At 42.6% G+C, this 25,980-nt stretch overlaps 1 protein-coding gene across 1 annotated transcript; it reads right to left on the bottom strand.

Annotated features, from left to right (window-relative positions):
- Positions 1-8,125: 8,125 nt before the first annotated feature.
- Positions 8,126-24,438, bottom strand: LOC134158016 (tyrosine-protein kinase TXK-like). Its single transcript, XM_062607585.1, is given in 14 exon segments — positions 8,126-9,248; positions 11,258-11,415; positions 11,865-11,983; positions 14,222-14,286; positions 15,217-15,433; positions 16,707-16,878; positions 17,693-17,767; positions 18,962-19,089; positions 20,002-20,081; positions 20,908-20,962; positions 21,651-21,716; positions 22,466-22,665; positions 24,049-24,151; positions 24,374-24,438. Coding segments are annotated over 14 exon segments (1,572 nt in total). The 3' UTR covers positions 8,126-9,179.
- Between the last annotated feature and the right edge of the window lie 1,542 nt (positions 24,439-25,980).

Genomic DNA, 25,980 nt, shown 5'->3' with positions numbered 1-25,980 from the left:
TTATACAGTCATCACTGTGGTGTAGCTGAATGGGTTACTTGTATGAAAAAGCAACCAGTCCAATTCTTGAATAGCTGTGTGTTGGCATTTTTTTAAGGCATGTAGTAAATCTTTGAGAAGTGTCTGTCCTTTTTTATGCCAGGTCTGGGCTCCTTTTATAACAGTTCCTTGTCAATTAACTTGTACCAAGCAGAATTTCTGTATTTTCTACTGGTCCTGTGTATCTGCTTTTATACGTAAATAAAATTTACTAGAAAAATAGTTCTTTTCTTGCAATGTCAGAAAACCAAGTTAATGCTTATTGTTCATGGTGTACAGGAAGTCTATCATGTTAAAAAGTAAATTATTATCGTTTTGTATAAAAAAACATTTCCTGTAAGAGATGTTACTTTTGAAAATGTTTACATTTAGTTATTAATTTGGAATAACTTTAATTTTTAGTGAAATTATGCTACTGTTTCTCTTGTAATAAATTATTCATGGATTATGTACTAAAATGACTTGTGTTTTTAAAACAAGCAATAAAAAGGGATGTAGTTTATATTTCTGGTAAACATTTAAACACTATGTATCTGACAGATCCAGAGAGAATAGTCTTGATTTTAGCAACTGGTCCTATGCACATGTAAGTGGATTCTAGAGGAAGGTCTGGCTAATGTCATAGAATCACTGCATGGTTACGGTTGGAAAGGACTTTAAGATCATCTAGTTCCAACCCCCTGCCATCGGCAGGAACACCTCACACTAAACCAGTTTGCTCAAAGGCCTGTCCAACCTGGCCTTGGGCACTGCCAGGCATGGGGCAACCACAGCTTCTCTGGGTAGCCTGTGCCACTGTCTCACCACCCTCACAGTAAAGTTCTTCCTTATATCTAACTTGAACCTACCCCTTTCAGTTTAAAGCCCTTCCCCCTTGTCCTGTCCTTACCTGCCCTTATAAAAAGTCCCTCTTCAGATTTCTTGTTTGATTTCCAGTACCAGAGGCCCCCTTTAGGTATTGGAAGCTGCTCTAAGGCCTCCCCAGAGCCTTCTCTTCTCCAGGCTGAAGAAACCAGGCTCAAGCCTCTAATCGTCTTCATGGCCTCCTCTGAACTCTCTCCAACAAATCTTCATCCCTGTTAAGTTGGGGGCCCCAGAGCTGAATGCAGTGCTCCAGATGGAGTCTCACAAGAGCAGAGTAGAGGGGCAGGATCTCCTCCTTCAACCTGCTGGTCATGCTCCTTTTACAGTATCACAGTATGCTAGAGATTGGAAGGGGCCTAGAAAGATCATCTAGTCCAATCCCCCTGCCGGAGCAGGAACACCTAGATAGTGTTACACAGGAATGTGTCCAGGCGGGTTTTGAATGTCTCCAGGGAAGGAGACTCCACAACCTCCCTGGGCAGCCTGTTCCAGTGTTCCGTCACCCTCACTGAGAAGAAGTTTCTTCTCAAGTTTAAGTGGAACCTCTTGGGTTCCAGTTTGTACCCATTACCCCTTGTCCTATCGTTTGCCACTGAGTAGAGCCTGGATCCATCCTCGTGGCACTTCCCCTTTATATATTTATATACACTAATAAAGTCACCCCTCAGTCTCCTCTTCTCCAAACTATAGAGACCCAGCTCCCTCAGTCTTTCCTCATAAGGGAGATGCTCCACTCCCTTAATCATCTTCGTTGCCCTGCGCTGGACCCTCTCCAGCAGCTCCCTGTTCTTCTTGAACTGAGGGGCCCAGAACTGGACACAATATTCCAGATGGGGTCTCACCAGGGCAGAGTAGAGGGGAAGGAGGACCTCTCTCGACCTACTAACCACCGCCCTTCTAATACACCCCAGGATGCCATTGGCCTTCTTAGCCACAAGGGCACAGTGTTGGCTCATGGTCATCCTGTCGTCCACTAGGACCCCCAGGTCCCTCTCCCCTACACTGCTCTCTAACAGGTCGTTCCCCAACCTATACTGCAACCTGGAGTTGTTCCTGCCCAGATGCAGGACTCTACACTTTCCCTTGTTATATTTCATCCAGTTATTCCCTGCCCAACTCTCCAGCCTGTCCAGGTCTCGCTTGATGGCAGCACAGCCTTCTGGCATGTCAGCCACTCCTCCCAGCTTAGTGTCATCAGCAAACTTGCTGATAGTACACTCAATTCCCTCATCTAAATCGTTGATGAATATATTAAATAATACCGGTCCCAGTACTGACCCTTGAGGCACTCCACTAGTTACAGGCCTCCAACTAGACTCCGCCCCATAGACTGCAACTCTCTGGCTTCTCTCCTTCAGCCAGTTCGCAGTCCACCTCACTACCTGATCATCCAGACCACACTTCCTCAATTTAGCTGTGAGGATGCTGTGGGAGACTGTGTCAAATGCTTTGCTGAAGTCAAGGTAGACCACATCCACCGCTCTGCCATCATCCATCCACCGTGTTATTTCCTCATAAAAGGCTAAGAGATTGGTCAAGCATGATTTCCCCTTGGTGAAGCCATGTTGACTGCCCCTCATAACCTTCTTATCCTTGATATGCCTTAAGATGGCACCAAGGATAAGGTGTTCCATCACTTTCCCAGGGATGGAGGTGAGGCTGACCGGTCTATAGTTACCCGGGTCCTCCTTCTTGCCCTTTTTGAAGACTGGAGTGACATTTGCTTTCCTCCAGTACTCAGGCACCTCTCCCGTTTCCCAAGACTTGGTAAAGATGATGGAGAGTGGTCTAGCAATGACTTCTGCCAGTTCCCTCAGCACCCGCGGGTGCATCCCATCTGGACCCATGGATTTATGGATGTCCAGATTGCTCAACTGGTCTCTAACCCATTCCTCATCGACTAAGGCAAACTGCTCCGTTGACCTGACTTCATCTAAGGTCTCAGGAGTACAGGGCACTTCAGGACTGCCTGCAGCAGAGTAGACAGAGACAAAGAAGGCATTCAGTAACTCTGCCATCTCTGTATCTTCCGTCACCAGGGCACCCATCCCGTTCATCAGTGGGCCTACATTGCCTCTGGTGTTAGTTTTATCTGCCATGTATTTGAAAAAGCTCTTTTTGCTGTCCTTGACCCTTCTCACCAGGTTTAATTCTAAGGAGGCCTTAGTCATCCTGGCTGCCTTCCTACATCCTCTAGCAGCAGCCTTATATTCCTCCCAAGTGGCCAGCCCCTCCTTCCATGACCTGTAAACTCTCCTCTTCCACTTGAGCATACCCAGCAATTCCCTATTTAGACACGCAGGTCTCCTGGCCCTCTTCCTTGACTTCCTACATGTTGGGATGTTCCGATCTTGAGCTTGGAAAAAGCAATCCTTGAATGCCAACCAACTATCTTGGGCCCCTTTACCTTCAAACAGCCTTGCCCATGGGATTTCCCCTAGCAATTGCTTGAAAAGGCCAAAGTTTGCCCTGCTAAAGTCCAGGGTTGCAATTCTACCTGCTATTCTACTGGTCCTGCCACACAAGATCCTGAATTCCACCATCTCGTGGTCACTGCAACCAAGGCAGCCCTCAACCCTTACTGCTTCGACCAGACCCTCCTTGTTAGTGAGGATGAGATCCAGCAGCGCTCCTCTCCTGGTCGGCTCATCCACCATTTGCAGGAGGAAGTTATCATCCATACACTGGAGGAACCTCCTGGACTGTGCCTGGGTTGCCGAGTGGTCCTTCCAGCAAACATCAGGGAAGTTAAAATCCCCCACGACGACCACGGCCTGTGACTGTGAGGCCGCTCTCAGCTGCCTGTAGAAGGCCTCATCAACTTCCTCACCCTGATCTGGTGGCCTGTAACAGACACCCACAACAGTATCGCCCCTGCCAGCCTGCCCCTTAATTCTCACCCACAGACTCTCAACTCGCTCATCATCTGTCCCTGGACAGAACTCAGTGCATTGTAGTTGCTCCCGCACATAAAGAGCAACCCCACCACCCCGCCTGGCTGGCCTGTCTTTCCTGAAGAGAACATAGCCCTCCATGCCTATATTCCAGTCATGTGAGCTCTCCCACCACGTCTCTGTAATTGCCACCAGATCATAATCTCCTGACCTAACACAGGTTTCGAACTCCTCCTGCTTATTTCCCATGCTGCGCGCATTGGTGTACAGACATTCCAGGGAGCGAGCTGAGCACACCGATTTCACCCTAGGATTATAGGAGGCCTCCCAGTCTTCATCAATTCTGGAGTGCTGCCCCACTGGGGCAAGCCCAGCTACAACCCCATCCCCCTTCAAATCTAGTTTAAAGCTCTCCAAATGAGCCCTGCTAATTTGTGCCCCAGCATCCTTTTGCCTCTGTGAGACAAACCTTTCTCACTTGTCATTGTCCAGACTGGTGCCCTATAAAACCAGCTGTTATCAAAGAATCCAAAGCCCTGCCTGCAGCACCAGTCTCAAAGCCAATTGTTTATGAACTGAATCTTCCCATTCCATCCCACATCATCAGTGGAAGATGGAAGGAGTGAGGAGAAGATCGCTTGAGCCCCAGACTCTTTCACCATCCTCCCCAAGGCCCTGTAGTCTTTCTTCATCCCCCTCAGACTGCGGGAAGCAGCTTCCCCCCCACCTGTCTGGAAGACCGGCAGCGGGCAGTAGTCTGTCGGGTGCACCACGCTGGGGAGCGCCCTAGTGATATCCCTGATCCGGGCTCCAGGCAGACTACACACTTCCCTATGATGAGGGTCAACTCTGCATATCGGGCCCTCTGTTCCTCTCAGAAGGGAATCCCCTACTACAATGACCCTTCTTTCTTTCTTATCAGAGGCAGTCTTGAGGTGCGAAGTCGACCGCCTTCTCCTATGTGGCCTTGTAGGCTGGCCTTGCCCCACATTCTCACCTACCTCTCCTTCAAGATCCAGGGCCTCGAACCTATTACGGAGGGACACCTGGGGAAGCAGGGCAGGAAGGGGGGAGGGTTTCCCACGACACCGAACTAGAACTAGCTTCCAACCCTCGTCATCTTTTTGGTCCCCTACCTCTGCGCAACAGCTACAGGGCAGGGGGTGTCTCGGGCCATCCCCCTCTGTGTGAGAAGGCAGGGGGTCCTTCCCCTTTTGGGGGGTATCTCTCACCATCCCCCTCTGTGTGAGAAGGCAGGGGGTCCTTCCCCTTTTGGGGGATATCTCCCGGGAACCGTTCTGACTGGCACACCAGGGAGTTACTCCACCAGTCGATCTCAATATCGATCTTTTGATGCAGCCCACGATACAGTTGGCTTTCTGGACTGCAAGCGCACATTGCCAGGTCATATTGAGCTTCTTGTCCACCAGCATCTCCAGGTGTTTCTCCTCAGGGCTGCTCTCAATCTGTTCTCTGCCCAACCTGTAGCTGTGCCTGGGATTGCTCCAATCCAGGTGTAGGACCTTGTAATTGGCCTTGTTGAACTTCAGCAGGTTAGGCACAAGCTCACCTCACAAGCGTGTCAAGGTCCCTCTGGATGGCATCCCTTCCCTCCAGCGTGTCAACTGCATCACACAGGTTGGTGTCCTTGGCAAACTTGCTGAGGGCGCACTCAATCCCACTGTCCATGTCATTGATAGAGATGTTAAACAGCACTGGTCACAATACAGCCCCCTGAGGAGCACTATTTGTGACTGGTCTCCACTTGGACATCAAGCCCTTGACCACAATTCTTTGAGTGCAAACATCCATCCAAGGACTTTAGCTTTCCTAACCTGATCCCTGGCTGTTCAGACATTTTCTCTGTATTCCTTCCAAACTACTTGTCCTTGCTTCCACTTTCTGTCAGGTTTTCCAGGCAGTTAAATGAAGGATATTATCTAAAGTAATCTGAAGTGGTTTGGGAAGTAGGGCAAATAGTTAAGAACTAGAACAAAAGAAAACCTTGGAGGCAATATATTGCTAACCAAATTATGGCTTTAAATGCTGATAGAAAGCAAATCTTGGCAGCTATTCATTTCAACCTACCTCAGGACAAATTAATGGGCAACTAAATTCGTTACATAGCTGCACTGACTAAATGTAGGCAGGTCAAAAAGACTTGGATAGGTTAAATAATCTGCAGGGAGCTTGGAAGGAAGTACACGTGTTATTCTTTTCTGTAGAAACCTGCCTTCCCAGCCACACCTAAAACATCCATGCTGTAAAAAATCTTCATCCCAAAGAGTACTGATTCAAAACTTCAACTTCTTTACTCATTCAACCTTCTTTACTAATCATGGTTGCATCCTGGAGCCATATGGGGAATTATATACTTCCAGCAAACACCATTCTCTTGCTGTTAAATTCCAACAAAATAAAACTGGCAAGCATGTTAGATTATACTGTTTCAGTAGAGCAGGTTTTAGGTAGCTGAGTCCTTTCTGGCAGTGAGAGCCAGGCTGGTGGCACATGAGGGAGGGGTGGTGTTGATGATGTGTGTTAGCGTGTCTGCAGGGCCTCCCTAGTTGTGAAATCTGGGGAGAGTGAAAGTTGGTCTGAAAACCAAATGGCACTGGAGACAAATGTCACCAGACCTGTCCACACAAGTAACTGACTTGAATTGCCCATCATGTGTGCTTTTGACCAGAGAAGTCCTGTCACTTTCTGAAAATACATTCCAGGTTGCCAACAGTGTGGTTTTGGGTTTTTTGTTGTTTTTTTTTTTTCATAGAAAAGAGATACATCCTAAGTGGCTGGCACACAAAAACAGGGAATTCTGCCTTTTTTCCACCCATCCACAATACGGACTAGCTGCAAGTGTTGTGATGTTTGATCAGGAACCATCACCTGCGTTTTACAAATGTTGAGCATGCATGCAACCTTTGGCCAGACATTCCCCATGTGGAGGCGTTGCACAGTGTCTCCTTCAACCCTTTACTGCTCTTCCAGGTCACTCTTTTATCACACAAAAGGTTTTTTTTAAACAGGTAATGAACATCCATTTGCCCATACGGTGATTCTTTATGGTCAGCAACAGGGGTGGCATTCACTGTTCACTTGTATAAGCACTTGCGGTTTTGTCTGTTTGAGTACGGTTAGTGTTTGAGTTAAGAGCAGAGACACTGTGAGGGCTAAGGTGGCCTACTTAGTCTTTAGCTATGGGTGTAGCTGTTCTGGTAAGTAAATACTGTGTAGATACCTGACCTTTGCTCTGTAGACCTTTCTTGTTGCTGATTAAGCAGGTTAAGCACTGGTTTCACTGACTCAAGCGTTTTCCAGTGATTTTTTTTCACTTATTTATGATCAGCCTGATGATAGCATCTGTTAAATTTATCTGCGTCACAGTGTTAATAACAGACTACTTATAATTTTCCCAAAGCAGCCTACAGAAAGATTATATTGAGAAGCTGAAGTCTGACAGGCAAGCATCATTGGCTCTGTGTATTAGACCAAAACATTTCAAGGATGGATGCATATTCACCATGGGGCAACTCAACAAAATAAGCATGAGAGGGGTGCTTTGGGTACATAAACCTAATGGAGCTGCTTTTTACTGCAAAGTATTGTAGTGTATTACATATTAACTTGTAGCAAAAAATGTGGCAAAACCAGTTATACAAGAGCTATTAAAAAAGATGCCTCATATGTTATTCAAATGCCCCATGTACTTTTATATTGCAGAGACAGTTTGAATTTCGCAGTTGTAGTGTATCACCCGCTGAAAAGCCTTGTACTTCTGCGGCCTGGGCATAAATTGTGGTGAGCCTGTTGTTTGTACTGTGTTGTATAGATCTGTATTTAGTCATAGGTCTGATAAGGAATTGAATGGTCATAAATAAGTCTATTATAAGAGTAAACAGTGACATCAGTTGGTGGCAATTCTTGTATCAGTTTATATGAAACAATAGGGATATCATGCTTCACTCAAACTAGAAATGCTTTGGAAGTGTGTTTGAAGGCTCTCCCAACTGTTCAAACAATAGGATTAACAACTTCCTTTCCCAAGGGATGATAACTGTCAAAATACTATTGCAGTAAAGATGAATGATTAATGCCAGGAGTGAGTTTGACCAAGAAATGCTTCCATCATCTTCTGGAAATTCAAAACATTGGATGTTTGATATATTTAATTTTGCTACAGTTATTTTTTTAAATTTGAACATGAAAAATGAAAGGTGCAGAACTCAGTCATTTTTTAGCTAGTGTTTTACATATTTTGCCTACAGAGTTCTATAAAACTAAATATGATGTATTTATCTATAAATAATTCAAAATTCAAGCACATATTTTGAAGAACCTATTTATTTGTAATGATCTATTTTATTGTAAACAATTATGAACTTCATCTGCCTTTTCTTCTCTATATTTCTATTGACCACAATTAAGATTTAAAATTAAAAGTGATTAATAACATAAGAAATAGGGTTACAGACACTGTCCATGTCCAGTATCACAGAACCCATCTGAGCTAGGCTAATTCAAAGCATTTTACTATCAGATTCCAGCTTTAAATTGCCCATTAACCATTCTGGGCACTTACAAGGGAAGGACTAAGGCAAGTATGGGCATGCGAGTAGGCAGCAGCAGGCAAGGAATGGGAGACAATACTGGAAAACTGTGGGAAAGATTTGGATAAAATAATCCTTACTCTCCTCCTTTTATACAGATTGGTAGAGAAGACACCTTGAAATGCTTCCTTGATGCTCTGTCTTTCCAGCTGCTCAGATGTGATGTGGGAGCTGCTAAATGATGACTGCTTCCTTTTTTCCCCTTTGTCTGCCTTTATGTGCAGCAGTGGTTGTGGGCACACAAATGGATGCTGCTCTGGCATTTGGTCAGTTAGTTTGCTGCCCCTTCTAAAACACTGCTCCATTTCTTCAGTGCTCGATGCTTTGCAGCATAAAAGGGCTTGCCTTTAACCATGACCTAGCTAGAGCTTTATCAAAGTTTCTTCCATCCCTTTTTCTGCTGCCAATCAGTATTCCCTAGTACAGGAGTCATATTAAGTATCAATTTAATAATGCTGTTACAGGAATTAGCGTAGCTCTGACCAAAGGAATAAATAAAAAGGCCTATAAGGTGAGTAAGCTTGGTTACTTCTTTCAGACATGAAGTTTTTCTCCCTGATCATGAAAACAAAGCCTTGAGAGTCCTGAACCAGTCTCCTGAGGTATCTCCCAAATGAGTAAAAATTAAGGCCAAGCCCAAACAGCTACTTCAATATATAGGATGCTGATGATTTAAGTAGAGACTGCTGTAAAAGGCTGATGTTTTCTGTACCAGATACATTACTGACATGCTTGATGCTAACCTTTCAGAAATATATGGGTGAAAATCTGATTATCTCATCTCTCTTATATCTGTGAGGGTCTCTTTTAACTCTGCAAAAGGAGGACGTCCTTCAGGTTTCTGAAAAGAAAAGCAGAGGATAAACTTGTATTAGGAGATTAGTTAATTAAAGTATCAGACTTTAGAAGATGGTTACAAGTGCATATGAGCTACCACTTTAAAATTACATTATATTTTATTAATAAAGAAGAAAAGATCAAGTTTATGATTTGAGGAGGAAAAAAAAAAAAAATCATCTGTCCTTCATGACACCAGTGCCATGAGCGCCGTCAATTTTCCAAGCATTCCTAAAATTTATTTATTCCAATTCTGGACCAGAATTCCTATAGGATTTCTCTCCTGCAACAGATCACTGGAAAGCCCTACCTCTCAGGAAACCATGATACTCAGGAATGTTCTCTGGGTTGTTGCAAAAGGAACTTCCCTGCTTTCTCATTTGATGTACTGAAGCTCGATATGGAACAAAGAACTGGCTAATGACAGACAGAAGAGAAAACTTCTTCCCAATCCTCTGCTGGCTGGCATCCTGGCAGATGTTTACAGTATGCAAGCAAGCTAGATGCAGTTTAGATTTCAGCCTCTTAAGCTTTTTTTAGTCAGGATCCACAGATTTTATATAGAGTTAAAAGATGGGCAAGTAAGGAGAGATAGGACAAAGGAGACAATGGTAGCAACAAGGCTCCTTGGCTACTCCAAGTGTATGCCTGCCTGTTTACATGAAAGCATTGCACACAAAGCAATTTAAAATTGAAGATATATTTCCTGTAGACACTACAGAAGGAGGGACCTTAGGGGATTACTCTGGTGGTGGAGTTGATGAGATCAGTGTTTTGATACCAATATAGAAAGAAATAGGTGCTGAAGAAACATAGAATCACAGAGCTTAAGATCATCTAGTTCCAACCCCCTTCCATGGGCAAGGACACCTCACACTAAACCATGCCACCCAAGGCTTTGTCCAAGCTGGCCTTGAACACCACCAGGGATAGAGCATTCACAACCTCCCTGGGCAACCCATTCCAGTGCCTCATCACCCTTACAGTAAAGAACTTCTTCCTTATATCCAACCTAAACTTCCCCTGTTTAAGTTTTAACCCATCACCCCTTGTCCTATCACTACAGTCCCTAATGAAGAATCCCTCTCCAGCATCCCTATAGCCCCCCTTCAGATACTGGAAGGCTGCTATGAGGTCTCCACGCAGCCTTCTCTTCTCCAGGCTGAACAACCCCAACTTTCTCAGCCTATTTTCATATGGGAGGTGCTCCAGCCCCCTGATCATCCTCATGGCCCTCCTCTGGACTTGTTCCAACAGTTTCATGACCTTTTTATGTTGAGGACACCAGAACTGCACACAATACTCCAGGTGAGGTCTCACAAGAGCAGAGTAGAGGGGCAGGATCACCTCCTTCGACCTGCTGGTCACACTCCTTTTGATGCGGCCCAGGATACGGTTGGCTTTCTGGGCTGCAAGCTCCCACAGAAGCCAGCTCATATTCATTTTCTCATCAACCAACACTCCCAAGTCCTTCTCTGCAGGGCTGCTCTGAATCTCTGAAATGCTCTGAAATGGGGAAAGAGCATCAAATACTAACTCAGAGTGGAGAGGGTGAAGGAGACACAGCCTGGGAGCTGTAGTGATGTACAGAGGTACTTACGTACACATGAAAAATGGGGTTTAAAATCCACATTTAGTGGGCATGCTTACTTTGTATATTAATGTATTAAAGTTATCATTCATAGCAGAGCTAGAAAAAGCAAAGTATGATAGAGATGTGGAAAAGGTATTAACTTTGATGCAGCAGAGAAGCAAGACGATAGTGGCATATTCAAAACAAGGGATGGTCTAGATCAATTGTACTGATGACATGCTTTATGTCTCTTAGGTGCAACAGTCAAAGAAACAGAGGCTTGTAAGCCTAGGTGTGATTTGTGAAAACATAGTAAGAGATACTGAGGATGCCACAGATGTGAAATAAGGATTTAATGCCCCATTTTTTTAAAGATTGCTTTTAGATCCACATCACAAATTAATAATAAAGTAATACCACAGGAAAAAAGGGCAACAAACCTCATGCCAGCAGCTGCACATGACTCTGTACACAGCAAGTGATGCCAAATGTGGTCGATAAAGTCAGTGACCCTGAGAAATCTCACGAACAACTTCAGAATTCGACTTACTTTCAAAAGGCATTTTGCCTTCTGTGAAAACTTCCCACATCAGTACACCTGTAAGTGAACCAAAGTATTTAAGACAAAACAGAAACCCCAAACCCACAAGCTATTTAACACCACTAGAAGAACAAAAACCACTTGTGATTTTTTGTGTATTGAAAATGCATGAAAATATCACCAACCTGAACTAAATTGCAAGAGCAATCAAAACCATTTTCAACTAATATAATTCTGCTCTCTTTTAAGTCAGATGAGGGTGGTCCATGAAACAGATGAATATATATTTCCCTAATGGAGACTTACCAAGAATGCACATTTCAGTCAAAATCTAACTTTTAGACATAGAATTTTTCTATTGAGAAAGATACTTGTACAATATAGGCAAGACTTGAAAAGTAGGAATAACTAAAGCTTAAGGTAGGAAGCATGAGTAAGAAGTTACACTTTCATAAATCACATCAGTAGTTTTAGGGAAGCATGGTATGTTCACCTAATCAACTTACCAAATGACCAGACATCTGATTTGCTGCTATATTTTTTGAAATGAAAAACTTCAGGAGATGACCATTTGACTGGAAACTTGGCCCCCGAAGAGCTGATGTATTCATCATCGATGACATACCTAAAGAATAACAGGAGACAGCATATAGTTGAATGATAGTTAAAGTGCAAGCAGTTCCAGTGACACTGTCAATTTAGAATCAAGTAAATGGTGTCACTGTAACACTACTTGTTGCACCCAAACAGTACTGATAGAGGACCACACTTCATGACTGACAAACTTCACAGATACAATACCTGGCATATTGTTACAGAAGCATCACAGAAAGAAACACCCATGACACACAAGCCAACAGCTCTGGTGCACTGTAAAAGTAATTTCCTTTGCCCTGGACCCCTTTTATTCCTGGTGCCCAAAATGGGAACAATCAGCCATTGGAATAACCTCCCCAAGGAAGTAGTGGACTCCCCAACATTGGATACTTTTAGGTTTCTAAGACTGTTCGCACAGGCTTATAGGAACTGACCTCCCAGATCAGATGTGCCTAATGCACGCATTTATAGGGCAGCATTTTAAAAGGCTATTATGCATAGCTTTCCAGTATTAATGTTCCTGAGCAGAGAGCAGATGTGCACTACATATTTGTTCTCATGGAAGACAGAATGCATTGGTGTCTTTTAAAGCCCTTTTTAAAGGAGGTCACACTGACAGAAATCATATCTTTATCTCCCTGTTTTTATTTTGGTGCAGGCAGAGAAAGATGAGAGGTTATTGGATAATAAACATATGAAATAACACTACAAAATAACCAATAGTGGCAGCTGTGTGAGCTCTGAATAATTTGTATTCCTGTCACCTCTCAATGGTCTTCCAAGGACAGTGAGTGCCTGTCCTAGAGCCACACACACCACTGGTTTCCACTTTTTGGCAGCAGTGAGCCATCACAGTCCATTATTCTCAGACTGGACCTTGACAGACTCCTTGGTCTCTTGCTGCATTTTCTGATGCATTTGGATGAGCCCAGACCCTTGATTCTGACCTTACCCTTTTGAGGAGCAGTGCAACCAGTGGGCACTGCCACAGTATAGAATCATAGAATAGTTAGGGTTGGAAAGGACCTTAAGATCATCTAGTTCCAACCCCCCTGCCGTGGGCAGGGACACCTTACACTAAATCATATCACCCAAGGCCTCGTCCAGCCTGGTCTTGAACACCGCCAGGGATGGAGCATTCACAACCTCCCTGGGCAACCCATTCCAGTGCCTCACCACCCTCACAGTAAAGAACTTCCTCCTTATATCCAACCTAAACTTTCCCTCTTTAAGTTTGAACCCATTACCCTTTGTCCTATCACTACAGTCTCTAACGAAGAATCCCTTTCCAGCATCCCTATAGGCCCCCTCCAGATACTGGAAGGCTGCTATGAGGTCTCCCCGCAGCCTTCTCTTCTCCAGGCTGAACTGCCCCAACTTCCTCAGCCTGTCTTCATACATAGAACAGCCTTTTGAAAAACAGGTATTTAGTTAATGAACTGGTAGGGTGTTGTAACCTTAGGTTAGAAATAGGAGGCAAAACCAAGCAAAGAGGCAGGTAAGCAGCACAAAGTGAATGTCACATCCTGCTCAGACCCACCCACTGCCTTTCAAGCTCATCTGCCTCCAAAGTGAGCCAGTTCAGTCTCCTAATCCGGAACAAAAAAAAACAACCAGTAAAACACAGAAGTGGAGAGCTTTGTGCCGGGCTTGCAAAAGGAAAGAAGGAAGGAATGGGACAACCTCTTTGGGTAGCAGTCATTCACTCATCAGCTCAGCTATAAAATATAGCACATGCTGTAAGGGAAGCCTGTGAGGGCAGAGCTGAGTTACTCTATCCTGTGCTTGTAAGAGTTCATCGTACTTTCTTTCCCCATTTTGGCTGGTCCTCTCATGAAGCAGAAAAACCACTTCCCTGCTAGAGCAGCACATATCACACTTCCTGCCTGCCCTGCTGCTCCTGCCTGACCTACTCAACATGGCAGCATCTAAAGGTCAGCACCAGCACTCAGATCTGTCCCTAGGGACCTTCTGTCTTCCCCAGTGCTAAGAAGAGTTGGAAAACCTGTTTCTGACAGCCCTGTGCACCATGGGCATTTCTCTGTCCATAAATGCTTCTGAAGTTTACCTGGCACTTTGTTTACTTGTCTTAAACTCAGCAGTAGCAAGAGGAAGACACTAAATTGGGTTCACAGTACAACAGCTTAACAGCATTATAATTTTCATCAGAATTCAAAAATTGACCACAGTGGGATTCCCCAAATCAGCAAAGCAAGCAGCTGACTGAGAATAGGTACACACGAAACCTGCATCAATGGCCTCATACCTCACCATGCCGAAGTCAGATACTTTAACGATGTGCTCCACGCTGACTAAACAGTTTCTTGCAGCCTAGGGAAAATGAGAGAAACATATCTGAAATCTGTGCTAAAGCATTTTAAGAGAAATGCATCAGCTGACTAATTTTGTTTCAGATTATGCTGTTTATATTCTGAAGAGTGTCTTGCTCAAAAATACAAGTGAATTTCTATCTGAGCCAATGAACATATTTCACTACCATGTAGTTACACGTACAATAGCATATAATCTGCTTAAGCACTTGCAGTAGGAGTTGCAATGTTTCTGCAAAATAAAAGAAATTTTAGGGTGCAGAGTCTAGTTATCCAAGGTGGTATTTTCCTAAGCATTAGGACACTCAATGTGAACGTTTAAAAACCTGCTTTGTGACTTTTTCAATACAGAAATTAGGAACTCCTTGGAAATATTCAAGATTTTGTATTTCTTTAAGCAGCTAGAGAGGAGCACAGGAAGATTTCCACTCTGCATCCAAATGAGAGCATTGAAAAGAAAGCAGAGTAAAGAAACAAGCTCCTCTCTTATGATTCCCTCTCTATGAGGGGTAAGATAGAAAAGCCACCTATATATTCCAGTGAGGTAGCAGGGAGCAGGAAAAAAAAAAAATGTAGATAGAAAAAGATTTTGTTAAAAGAGAAAAATCCTCCTTGTTGCTGACCCTTTGTACTGCTGAGATTTTGGTTGTGTTGTGATCACTGCATAATACCCTTGTACTGGGATGTCCTAACACCAGCCTGCTCCATGCTATTATCCCAACTTTCTCTGACCTCTCAAGTAGTTTTTCTTCCAGCTGTCCATGATCAAAAGAACAGCTGAAAGGTTTTGGTTAGCCAGGAAAACACCACTGGATTGTTAGATCTTGCAGGGCTGAAGTCTTAGAGGACACACCAGTGTCCCATAAAATGCAGTGCCACATTCTGTACTGCCAGTATTTGTCAAGAACCTCAGAAAGCCTTTTGTGCTTACTAAATCACGGTGAATAAAACTGTTTCTTTCCAGGTATTCCATCCCTTCGCACACATCCCAGCACATGCTCAGCAGCATGTCTCTGCCGAGTTTCCCTTGTCTTTGCCGAAGGTAATTGAGCAGGCAGCCGTTTTCCAGGAATTCAGTCACAACATAGAGGGGCTTGCGATGTGTGCACACTCCGTAAAGCTGGACCAGCTTTGGGTGGGAGAGTTTCCTGTTTAAGATTGAATTTTAGACAGGCTAGCATTCGTCCTTGGCAGGTAACTAGACCTTTGATTTTCATGATGGTTCTGAAAACTACTTGCAGTGCTTGATAAACAGTATTCAGTTCAACTGCCCTCAGAGTTGTCCCACTATCTAACAAGCCTGCCTACAATTTCCTCCAAGAAGTTAATTCTTTTAGTTCATAATGGTTCATTAGCTCATAAATGCAGTGAATGCAAAGCTCGATTTGGACTATATGAAATGTAAAGGTCTAGTTACGCCTGGCTTCCAGGCAGGGGACATGACACTGCAATGGTGGCTCTCTTCCAGGCTGGGCCAAGACCTGATCTGAATACTTCCCTAATTCGCAAAATTAGGAGAAATGGTAATGTAGTTTCTCAAAAGCTCTAGTTAGGTTTGAGCTCTGCCAGTGGTCCTAGAAGCACTGAATTATGGATGAAAGAATAGTTTTAGAATCACATTTATTTGCCATTACGTTCGCTCCCCATTGAGCTCCACAGCACAACGCAGTGCACGCTCTAATGAAAGAGTTTGGCAATGGGCACAGTAAACATCTGCATCAGTATGATGCAGACCTTTGTATCAGCCTTTCTGTCCTGCTGTGCTGGTTTTGGCTGAGATGGAGTTAATTTTCTTCATAGTAGCTGGTATGCAGCTATGTTTTTAATTTGTGCTGGAAACTGTTGATAACACAGGGATGTTTCAGTTACTGCTGAGCAGTGCTTTCACAGAGTCAAGGCCTTTTATGCTCCTCATACCACCACACAGAGAGTTGGATGGGGGTGCACAAGGAGTTGGAAGGGGACACAGCCAGGACAGTTGACCCCAACTGATCAAAGGGATATTCCATATCATATGGCATCATGCTCAGCATATAAAGCTGGGGGAATAAGAAGGAAGTAGGGGGACACATTCAGAGTGATGGTGTTTGTCTTCCCAAGTAACCACTATGTTTGATGGAGCTCTGCTGTCCTTGAGATGGCCGAGCACCTGCCTGCTAATGGGAAGTGGTGAATTAATTCCTTGTTCTGCTTTGCTTGTATGTGTGGCTTTTGCTTTCCCTATTTAACTGTCTTTACCTCAACACATGGGTTTTCTCTTTTACTCTTCTGGCTCTCTCCCCCATCCCACTAGGGTGGGGAAGTGAGCAAACAGCTGTATGGGGCTTGGTTGCCAGGTGGGCATAAATCACAACACCTGCACATCCACCATTATTGGTCATCTTGATGCCAACTACCAGATATAATAGCTTTTCTACTCACATCATCACTTTGGCCTCCTCGATAAAATCATCTTCAGACATTGCTCCTTCATTGATTGTCTTGATGGCAACCTTGATGGTTGCTTTCCATTTACCAAGCTGAACAACTCCAAACTGCCCACGCCCAAGTTCTTTCATGAGCTTCAGTTCAGATGGGTTTAATTCCCACTCATCTATAAAAGCAACGCAATATGTTACAATAATCAGGCCATCTTTCCTGAACCATGCCCTTGCTATTTACAGTTAGTGCACACACACACACAAAAAAATAAAAATCACAATTGTTCCTCAGCTATAGCACGAGTTTTAAATATCTGAAAACTTCCACATGCTCATATATGTTTAGATATGAACATTACTTTACAGCCACAGAAGCAGTTATTGACTGCCTCTATTGTAATAACCACAATAGTTTCACCCTTCAGAAATATTAAGCCTTGAGATTTATGGGAACATGAAAGGTACTCAGTTTTGGAGGTTCCTATTATCAGTCAGATGGTATGAAATTCCTGATCTATATACACAAAACTGGCATTCATTGCTTGGTTTTTTTAACTTTATATAAGAATTCATTCTTATTTCTAAAACTTGCAGAGCTTACACAGAAAAATCTTCCCATAAATAATATGGATTTCAATTTCCTAAAAATTTAAATAAATCAAATAGCCTTTGAAAAGCTACTAAATGTATATTTGAGTTTTACGTCTGCTTAGAAAAGTCCAGATGGCTCTGAAATTCACTGGTGGTTGTAACAGAAGCACAACAGCTGCCAAACAGGACTACTCATTTCAGGCGTCTCATTTGGTACTGACACCTTAAGAGGAAATGAGTGTCTGTTTCTGGTGAATACGCAGCTCTTTGTGTGTTTCTTGTTACCAGGAAATTTCACAGATATGACTTAATTATTAGCTAGGTGAATCTAAAGCAATCTAAATTCTTGCCTAGGCAAATACCTAAATCTCCACCAAAAGAAGATAAAATATTTACCATAATTCCACCCTGCTGCTGCTGGTGATGAGTATCCAGCTGATCCTACTGGATGTCGGAGACGAGTGATAAGACCTGTAGGGGACAAAGCAACAATATTCTGTTGAACAACTACTCCATTTTAAGGTACTATATTGTATCTCTTCCCAAACAAAAATATTTGGAATCTGAGGTACATTTCTTGAGGTTACTTTTGCTTACAGCTTGTTTGGATAAAACACCACAGTGAGAAGAAATAGAGGAAGACTATTCAATAGGATCCTGACTACAAAAGTATCTATCTCTTCATACAACAAAAACCCATACTCTTGCTTCTTTGCATGATACTAGTGATCTTAGATAAATAAGTACTGAAATACTATATCAGCCACCTAAGTGGTCTCTTCTAGCAAAATTTCTCAGGATTGTTTCCTATTGCAAGACATATTTTCATGTCTGTCATTCATTTTCTTTGAATTAATGAACCAACAGTACCAGTTACTGCATCCCTCACCAGGGCCTCCCTACATTCATTCATTCATTCTTTCCAGTGCTACTTTCACGTCCTTTTCTGCTTCATGTGTTTCCTACAATCCTCCATCCAGCAAAACAGTGTCTATTCAAATATCTTCCTTCTGTGCTAGTGCAAGGAATCTCTGTGTATTTTGCCATCTCCACTCATTTAGGGTAAAAACATTTTATATTATATTAAAATAATGGGCAGAACCAAGATGAAGCATATTTTTTAATGCTAAAAATGTTCAAAGGCTGCCATCAGTCAAAAATCAGAGATGGTAACTGTGGTAGGCTGCAAAGCAGTATTAGAGTCCTTGTGTTCCCTAATTCTGCTTTGGATTATGTGGGGCGGGGTCGGCTTTTTTGCCTAAATCAGTAGAATGCTGCCTGCTGATGCCCAGCGTAACTCCTGCTTGCATACATGCAAGTTCTTGTGACAAAGAAAGAATTACGATGGAATTTCAGACAAGCCCCACTCAGTCAAATATGAGCCAAGAGAATACAGAGCAGGTAAATGGATTAGGCTTCTAGCTTTGTAACATTCATTTAATACACGTAGATGAGTTTGTTAGTTTCACTTTCCCCATGGCATATGCACACCACAGCTATGACTTTGGCAGAAAGGATCATGGCATATTAAAATTTGCTAGCAACAGAAAAACTTGTGTATCTTTTTATAAGGAAAGTGTCATAGAAGAGTGATTGCCAATCTCCCAAAGTCCCGAGGAGCTTCAAATAATCAGTTGTAAAACCTTATCATCTCGCATGCATTACCTGCAGCATTGTGTTGATGATACTCGATGAGTTCAGGAACAGATGAAAAGAGATATTTTTCAGCTACATAATATTGTCCCAAGTGGTTTTTCTTAATTTGATAATGTCGAATATCTTCGCTATGACTTCTGAAATCAACAAAGGATCATATTTTTCAGTAAAAACAGTTTATACTATAAATCTGATTAAATTTCACTTTGAAAGAAAGCACAGAAAAATCTGAAAACTTGGAGTAGAATTCCTGACTTAAAAATGGCTGTGGGCAGCTGGGACACTGCTTCAGGAAAAAAAAAAACAAAGCCTCCTTGAATGATCTCTCTCCCACCCTGGTGAGATATTGCACAATGATTTATCCTTGTATCGTTGCATCCACAAGAAATAGCCATAGTGTTCCTCCTGATTCAGCACTTATTTGAATCTAAGTTTTTTAAATTAATAGGCTCACTACCCAAGTTTTCCCCCAGAAGTTAAAAACATATTCATATATACATCTAAATTACTATTTTTTCTCCAGTCTTTTGGCAGTCCTCTGGCAAAAGAAGCAAGACTGCACAGTGAGGAGGTGAGATGATTTTAGGAAAAAAACCACCAAAGTTTGGGGACACCAGAATCCGAGATGAATTTACAGTGCACAGAGCCTGCAGAGAGCAGAAGCATTTCAGTGCAGTGGCTGAAGGCTGTGGCAGTGAGGTGTGGTATTCATGGTGCTTCGTGTAGAAAGAGAGGCAGGAAGATGCAAACGTAAGGTCTTACTGCCTGTTTTATGTGGTTGGGGTGCACAACTTTCATAGCAGATTATTTGAAGATTTCATGAGTGCAGTTAATGTTGTTTTAGCAGGACATTTGCACCCTGCCTCCCAGACCCACTGCCCACTGTCATCTCTTCTGCACACAAGGTAATTAGCTCTGCATGAACAGCACCCCAGCGGTTCCCTGTTGCTGTGCACTGCATGTCTAACCTGTTCACTTATCCTGACAAGTTTGGGGGAAGCTCTTCCATCACCTCTTGATTCAAATTCTAACTGCTCAGAGCAACTCACCCTTTAGGCCGTGAATACATGGACAGTGTAAGAAGCCCCTGTTGGCTTGAATCTCTGACAACAAATGCGCCTTCTTTGGACTGAAAAGAAATCCAAGTAGAGTTATTTTTCTACTTTTGAGCTTGAACAATCCTCCCCTCAGATAGGACTTGCAGTTGATTACCAAATTCTGTGGAATACCTATGACTATTTGGGAGGGGAATAAAGCAGTGGACAATGGAAATTGTACACAGCAGGTAAATAGCAGAACAAAATTATCCAAAGGAAAATAGTGAGTGCCAGGCAATTAAATACTTATTTAATTTAGGTGAATGATTAAATAATTTAGGTGAATTATACTTTTCAGTGTGAAGCAGTGAAAATATTTTGATTTATTAAATAAATCGAATTGTACAAATCACTAGAAGAAATATTGTAAAAAACAATTCTATCTGAGATGTTCTTCTCTTGTCTGCCTTGTCCAAGCCCTGTGTTAGTCCTTGAGCAAAGTTTAACTAGTTAGGCACTTTGGTAACTGATAGGTAGCAGAAGGCAATATGGATTGTTTGCTCTATACATAAGAAAGACACAAGGTTTTTTTTAAGCTCTGCTAACCTCAGTAATTTACTTCCTACATGGATTTCAGTCTTCAATCTTTTATACAAAAGACAAGCACAGTAAACTGTATGTAATTCAATTTATGTAGTATGGACAATCTACACAGAATTTGCTGGGGCTACAACTTAAAGCTCTGTGAAGTCTGGGTAATCTGCACCATATGCTTAACCCAGAAAGCCTTTTTATTTTAAAGTACTTTCTGTTTTACTGCACACCAAGCAGATTTGGATCTGACTGTGGTAACACTCTTGATGTTTCCATTGATAGACCTTTCTAGATATCATTAGTTCTATGGTTAAACTGAGTTACCTTCTGGCGCAAAAGAAGTTCTGCCTGGCTTCTATTTATGTTTTTGCAGTACCACCTGCAACAAGAAGATAATCTCAGCCAGTAAAAATTAATGTTTGCTCTGTTTCACAAAAGTAATCCATCTTAATAGCCCAGTCCAGAAACCTGAACAGAACCACTCTTGTATATAAACATCTCTTAGTTGGGAATGACTTTATTAGACCACTGTAAGTGTGACAACTTTTTTCCTCCATTCACTGCGGTTAAATATGAGCTCAAACAAAAGAAAGCCCAGGAAAGAGTTACGCCAATCTGTGATGAAATTTGCAGTCCTGGACGCTGCATCAAGCCTCTCTTCTTTAGAATTTTGCAGAATTTTACTTTTCTCTCTAGTAAATTAGGTAGAAGTAACTGGAATTATCTTCTAGTCAATTGATTACATGTTCACAACAGAAAGAGATCAGAATATAGAAACATTACATAGCAAGCCTACAGGAATAGGAAACATCTGTATTCTGCCATGATTTATGAAAAGGAATGCTGCTGAAGTGCTCCGTGTTTGTAACTTCAGATTTCATTCTCTGAGGAAATAGTTCCAAATCAAAATTGTTAATTCATTCCAAAAGTAATGTTTTGTAACAAAAAAAGCTGTTGATATACACCCGATCATGTCTAATAAAGATTGCAGGATCAAGCACTAAAATGTATTGATGCAATCCATTTTTAGAAAAGAAAGCACAAACATAACTTTCAAGGATACTCACTCATATGTTTCTAAATTACTTTTCTTGTTCTCAGTAACATAGTTGCTGGGAACTAGACCTTCATTCCTGAAACAAGATATTGGGTATAATGTTACAGTACGGTGTAAAACATTAATAGGATTAAGATATGCATTTTCCTTTTGTTAAATTACAAAAGTTCCTTATGATACTGGCTATGCTGCTAGATACAGAATCCCAACATGGAAATTGAAGTCAGAGTCTTTTCATCCTAGGCACAAACTTTCTGCCCTGCAACTGTAGATGGCTACTGAAAGGAAAAAGATCACCTGGGATGGGCTCTGAGAGTAGTATTCCCAACATCATAGTTCGGGATACACTGAAGAAAACGCAAAAGAGAAAGGGGAATGACAAAACAAACATAACTTCAGTTAAGATCCTTTCCATGTTTATCTAGCTCTCTAAAGCATCCAGGAATTTCAGATCAGGGATTTTGTTTCAGGCACATATTTTAGTAATCTCTGTGGTCTTTAAGAAGTGTTTACATAAATACATTGCACTGTAAAGCACTTGAAGTATGAAAAGCTGGATTTGCACGTGGCCCAGAGCCCAGTGATTCACATGGTCTTCAAATGTCCCTATGTTGCTCAGGAAATTACTGAGCCTAGGACTTAACTTTGAATTCCCAACAGATTCTAGATTCCCTGGCCATTTCTGGGGCACCAGACATAGCTGATAGTGCCTCAGACATAGCCAAACATGTTCAAACCTGCCTCTAAATTGTCACGTCTCATTCTATCTGTCTGCTTCCACAGACTGGGAGATAGGGAGATTGAAACAGATGCCCACTCTCTTACCCATGTTTGTCCCTTGCTTTCCACCAGTGGGGGTCATCCTGCTGGAGGATAATGTATTCTTCTGACTTCTTGAGCGGCAAATCTGAGGGTCCTCTAGCAAAAAAGTCATAGAGTGCAGTAACCCTGGGTTTTTCTGTGTAGTCTTCCACAGCCTCAGCAGGTAGAGGAGGTAAGGGCTTGTTCTTCAACTGCCTCTTACGCTAGTAAAAGAGAAGTGTCTTTCTTAATTATTCTTTTCTCCCAACTATTGCTTGCTTAATTTCCCTGCTACTATACTGTCTCAGTAACTAAAAGGAACTCATCATGGTGTCCTGGGTTCAGCAGTAGCAGTCATTTTTCTCCTTCTTGGTAGCTGGTGCAGTGCAGCGTTTTGACTTTCAGCTCGGGAACAGAGCTGATAACAAGGATGTTTTGGTTTGGCCAAGGACTTTGTGAGCCTCATGCTCTGCCAGGGAGGAGGGGAAGCTGGGAGGAAGCAGACACAGGACACCTGACCCAGACTGACCAAAGAGGTATTCCATACCACAGCACGTCATGCCCAGGATGTAACTGGGAGTTAGCCGGAAGGGCTGGGGGACTGCGGGGTTGGAGGAGGTATGGGTCAGTGCTTGGTTGGGCTGGGGGGGCGAGTTATCAGTCAGCTGGTGGTGAGGTGTTGTATTCTCTTCCCTTGTTATTTCCTTTATCATTGTTATTATTGGTGGTAGCAGTAGTGATTTGTGTTATACCTTAGTTACTAAACTGTTCTTATCTCAACCCGTGGGAGTTGCATTCTTTTCGATTCTCCTCTCCGTCCCTCCGGGAGTAGGGGGAGGGAAAGAAGGGGGGGAGTGAGTGAACAAGTTACATGACTGTGTTTAAACCACGACACATGGTCATTACTTCCCCTATCACATTGTCAGTCATAAAACAGCAAGACTTACACTTGAGTAGTTCAGTGTAGAAGGCAAAATGACAATGAAAACTACAGTTAGTAATAAACTAAACAAACCATCTACCTAATTGGGTTAATTCTACATAGTCTGAATGCTAGGATAGCTCCTCAGCTGGTGTAAAAGCAGAACAGGATTGAAATTAGTGGAGTTACAATGTCTGGAAATTGGGTCATTTATCTGGAGAATTAATACAGCCAGCACTGTAGACTTTCTTATCAAATCAGCACGAACATCATAATTTGCTTTTGCGTCAGGTTAGGTTCTAGCTTTGCCCTTAGTTTTCCTTAGAAAACTCCGATTGATTCAACCTAGATTTAGCAAAACTGATGTGAATGTTTCACATGCCAGCTGAGCAAGGTGATCTTATATCTGCCCAACAGGGACATCCCACTCTTCCCATCTCCATCACCCAAACCCAAAAGCGGGAGAAGGAACCGCCTTGTCTGTGACAGCTTGCATAGGAAACATCACTGTGACCCTGTGTTTACATCAGCATGAATCATCAGACACCTTTACTCTATAATTTTCTAGGCAACAAAGAACCTTACACGCTCAAGAGTTAGCTACTGTTCCGCTTGTTCGGGTACTGAGCCACCATATGGCACATCACCTCAATTCTCTGTTTTCACCTATGAAAACGATACTTACCCTGCACTTCCAAGTGTGTGCATAGGAAACATCTGGTTGTGAGGCTGAATACTGGGTCACCAGCCCAGGATCAGGGTCCAGGTTCATTTCTGTTCTCATTGCTCTGATTTTGAAAAACATGAAGTATTTGTGTGAACATGTATCTATAAATATTAACATTAAAATATTCATGGATATATATGCCTTCATTAGGGATAGGCAGGGTAGCATGTCTTTAAACTTCAGTATAATTAGCAGTTCTACTGCAAATAGAGGGATTTTAAGAAGTCCTTTATGTGTAGATATTTTTATCCTAGTTGCTGAAAAGCGGAAGTATTTCACATACCTTTTTTGTACCGTGCAGCAGCAGCAGAAAACAGACTGGATGGTGTGATCTGTGAATAAGAACATTTTCCACATTTGAAGTTTTCCTGGGATTTTGGTTTTGGGTTTTTTTCCACAAAACTTAGAGACTTAAGGACTGTGGTATGTGGTTAGCCCCACTGTTAGCTCTGTCTTTCTGTGAAATATCTAGCAAATCATTCAGGCAGAATTTGCATCCACCAAAGACAGCAAAGCCTTCCTACCCACCCTACTTATCTGTTCCCATTGTCTCCCTTACAATGCCTTCACAATTACAAGGCCATGTGATGAATTATATCAGCTCACTAAATCAGAAAAGGCAGGAGACCTAGTTAGCCAGATCAGTACTGATCTGACTGATATACTAGCCCATATAAGCTCTAACCAGTGCAGTGAAGGACATGAGAACATCATCAGGGACAGGAGATGGATAAATACCCCTTTCTGTACTGGAATAATTCTTAGATCATTCTAGCCAAATCCAAAACCAAATGTGCCTGACAAGCTTTTGCTTACGGTGAGGTTTATTACAGGAGACACATTACATTCAATTATTTGAATTAATGTTTTTTCCCATTTCTGTTTCAGCCATTGGTATAATATATGCTTTAGCCCAGGCTTAAAGTACTAGCAAAAGATGTGCTGTGCATTTATGTGCAAAGTGGTTGATAATCCTGAGAAAAATCCATTGGACACATCATCACATCATACATTTAGAGAGAAATCAATCCAATATATCTTGTATGAGGAGCAGAGTGGGTATGGCATTAAATAGGTCAGAAGGCATTAAGAAGATTCAAAGGAGGCAATTAAATGGCTGACATCCACTCTAGTACACTTCTACTCAGGCTGAAACCTACTTTCCCCAATTTGCGTTCCCTCGGCAGTTTGAGCCCAGCTGTGGCAGCGATGGTCCTGTGCCCTTTCCCACTGCACTGCTGTTCATCCGACCTCCAGCTGAGCAAGACTGGATGCTAAAATGGCAGAGAATCCCTCTCTGTTGGGTCGGCTCCCTGAACCATCTTCCCTGTCCTGCATCTGTGGTGGGTGGGTAGGAGGGCAGCAGCAGGAGGGGCTGGGCTTGGGTTCTCATGTGCTATGTACAGTCTTGTAGGAAGCATGAGAACCAGCTATGTATAGGCAAGGCTCCCCTCATATGCAGCTGCACAACAGAAAATCAACTTTATAACCCACTCCAGTATGTCCTATTTTTCTCCGGCACAGAGGTCAGAGTATGCAAAGAGCCCTCAGAATTTATATGAAATATCCCAACATCTCAGGATTTTGCTGCTTTATATTTCACATGATATTTCTTCGTAGGGTCCCACCAGTCCCTTCCGCTTTATTTGTTTTTCCCTCTTGGTGTTTTTGCTGTTTTGATCCCAATAACTTAGACCAGCCTAGAATAAACAGGATGCCCTTTGTGGTGTCCGGTGAGAATTTTTGCCAATGCGTGTTACTGACCTTTCAGCCAAGAGTGCTGAAAGTACTCAATATCCTCAAAGCATTAAGCAACCTTACTACATGATGAAAATGTAATTATTTTCTCTATCAAAGTACATAATTTAGCAAATCTTGTGCTAATAAAAG

This window comes from Pezoporus occidentalis, unplaced genomic scaffold, assembly GCF_034315485.1.
Source record: "Pezoporus occidentalis ecotype Australia unplaced genomic scaffold, CSIRO_AGI_Poc_V1 ctg1, whole genome shotgun sequence".
NCBI lineage: Eukaryota > Metazoa > Chordata > Aves > Psittaciformes > Psittacidae > Pezoporus > Pezoporus occidentalis.
Note: the sequence above shows the minus strand (reverse complement) of the source record. Positions and strands in the feature narration are given on the sequence as shown.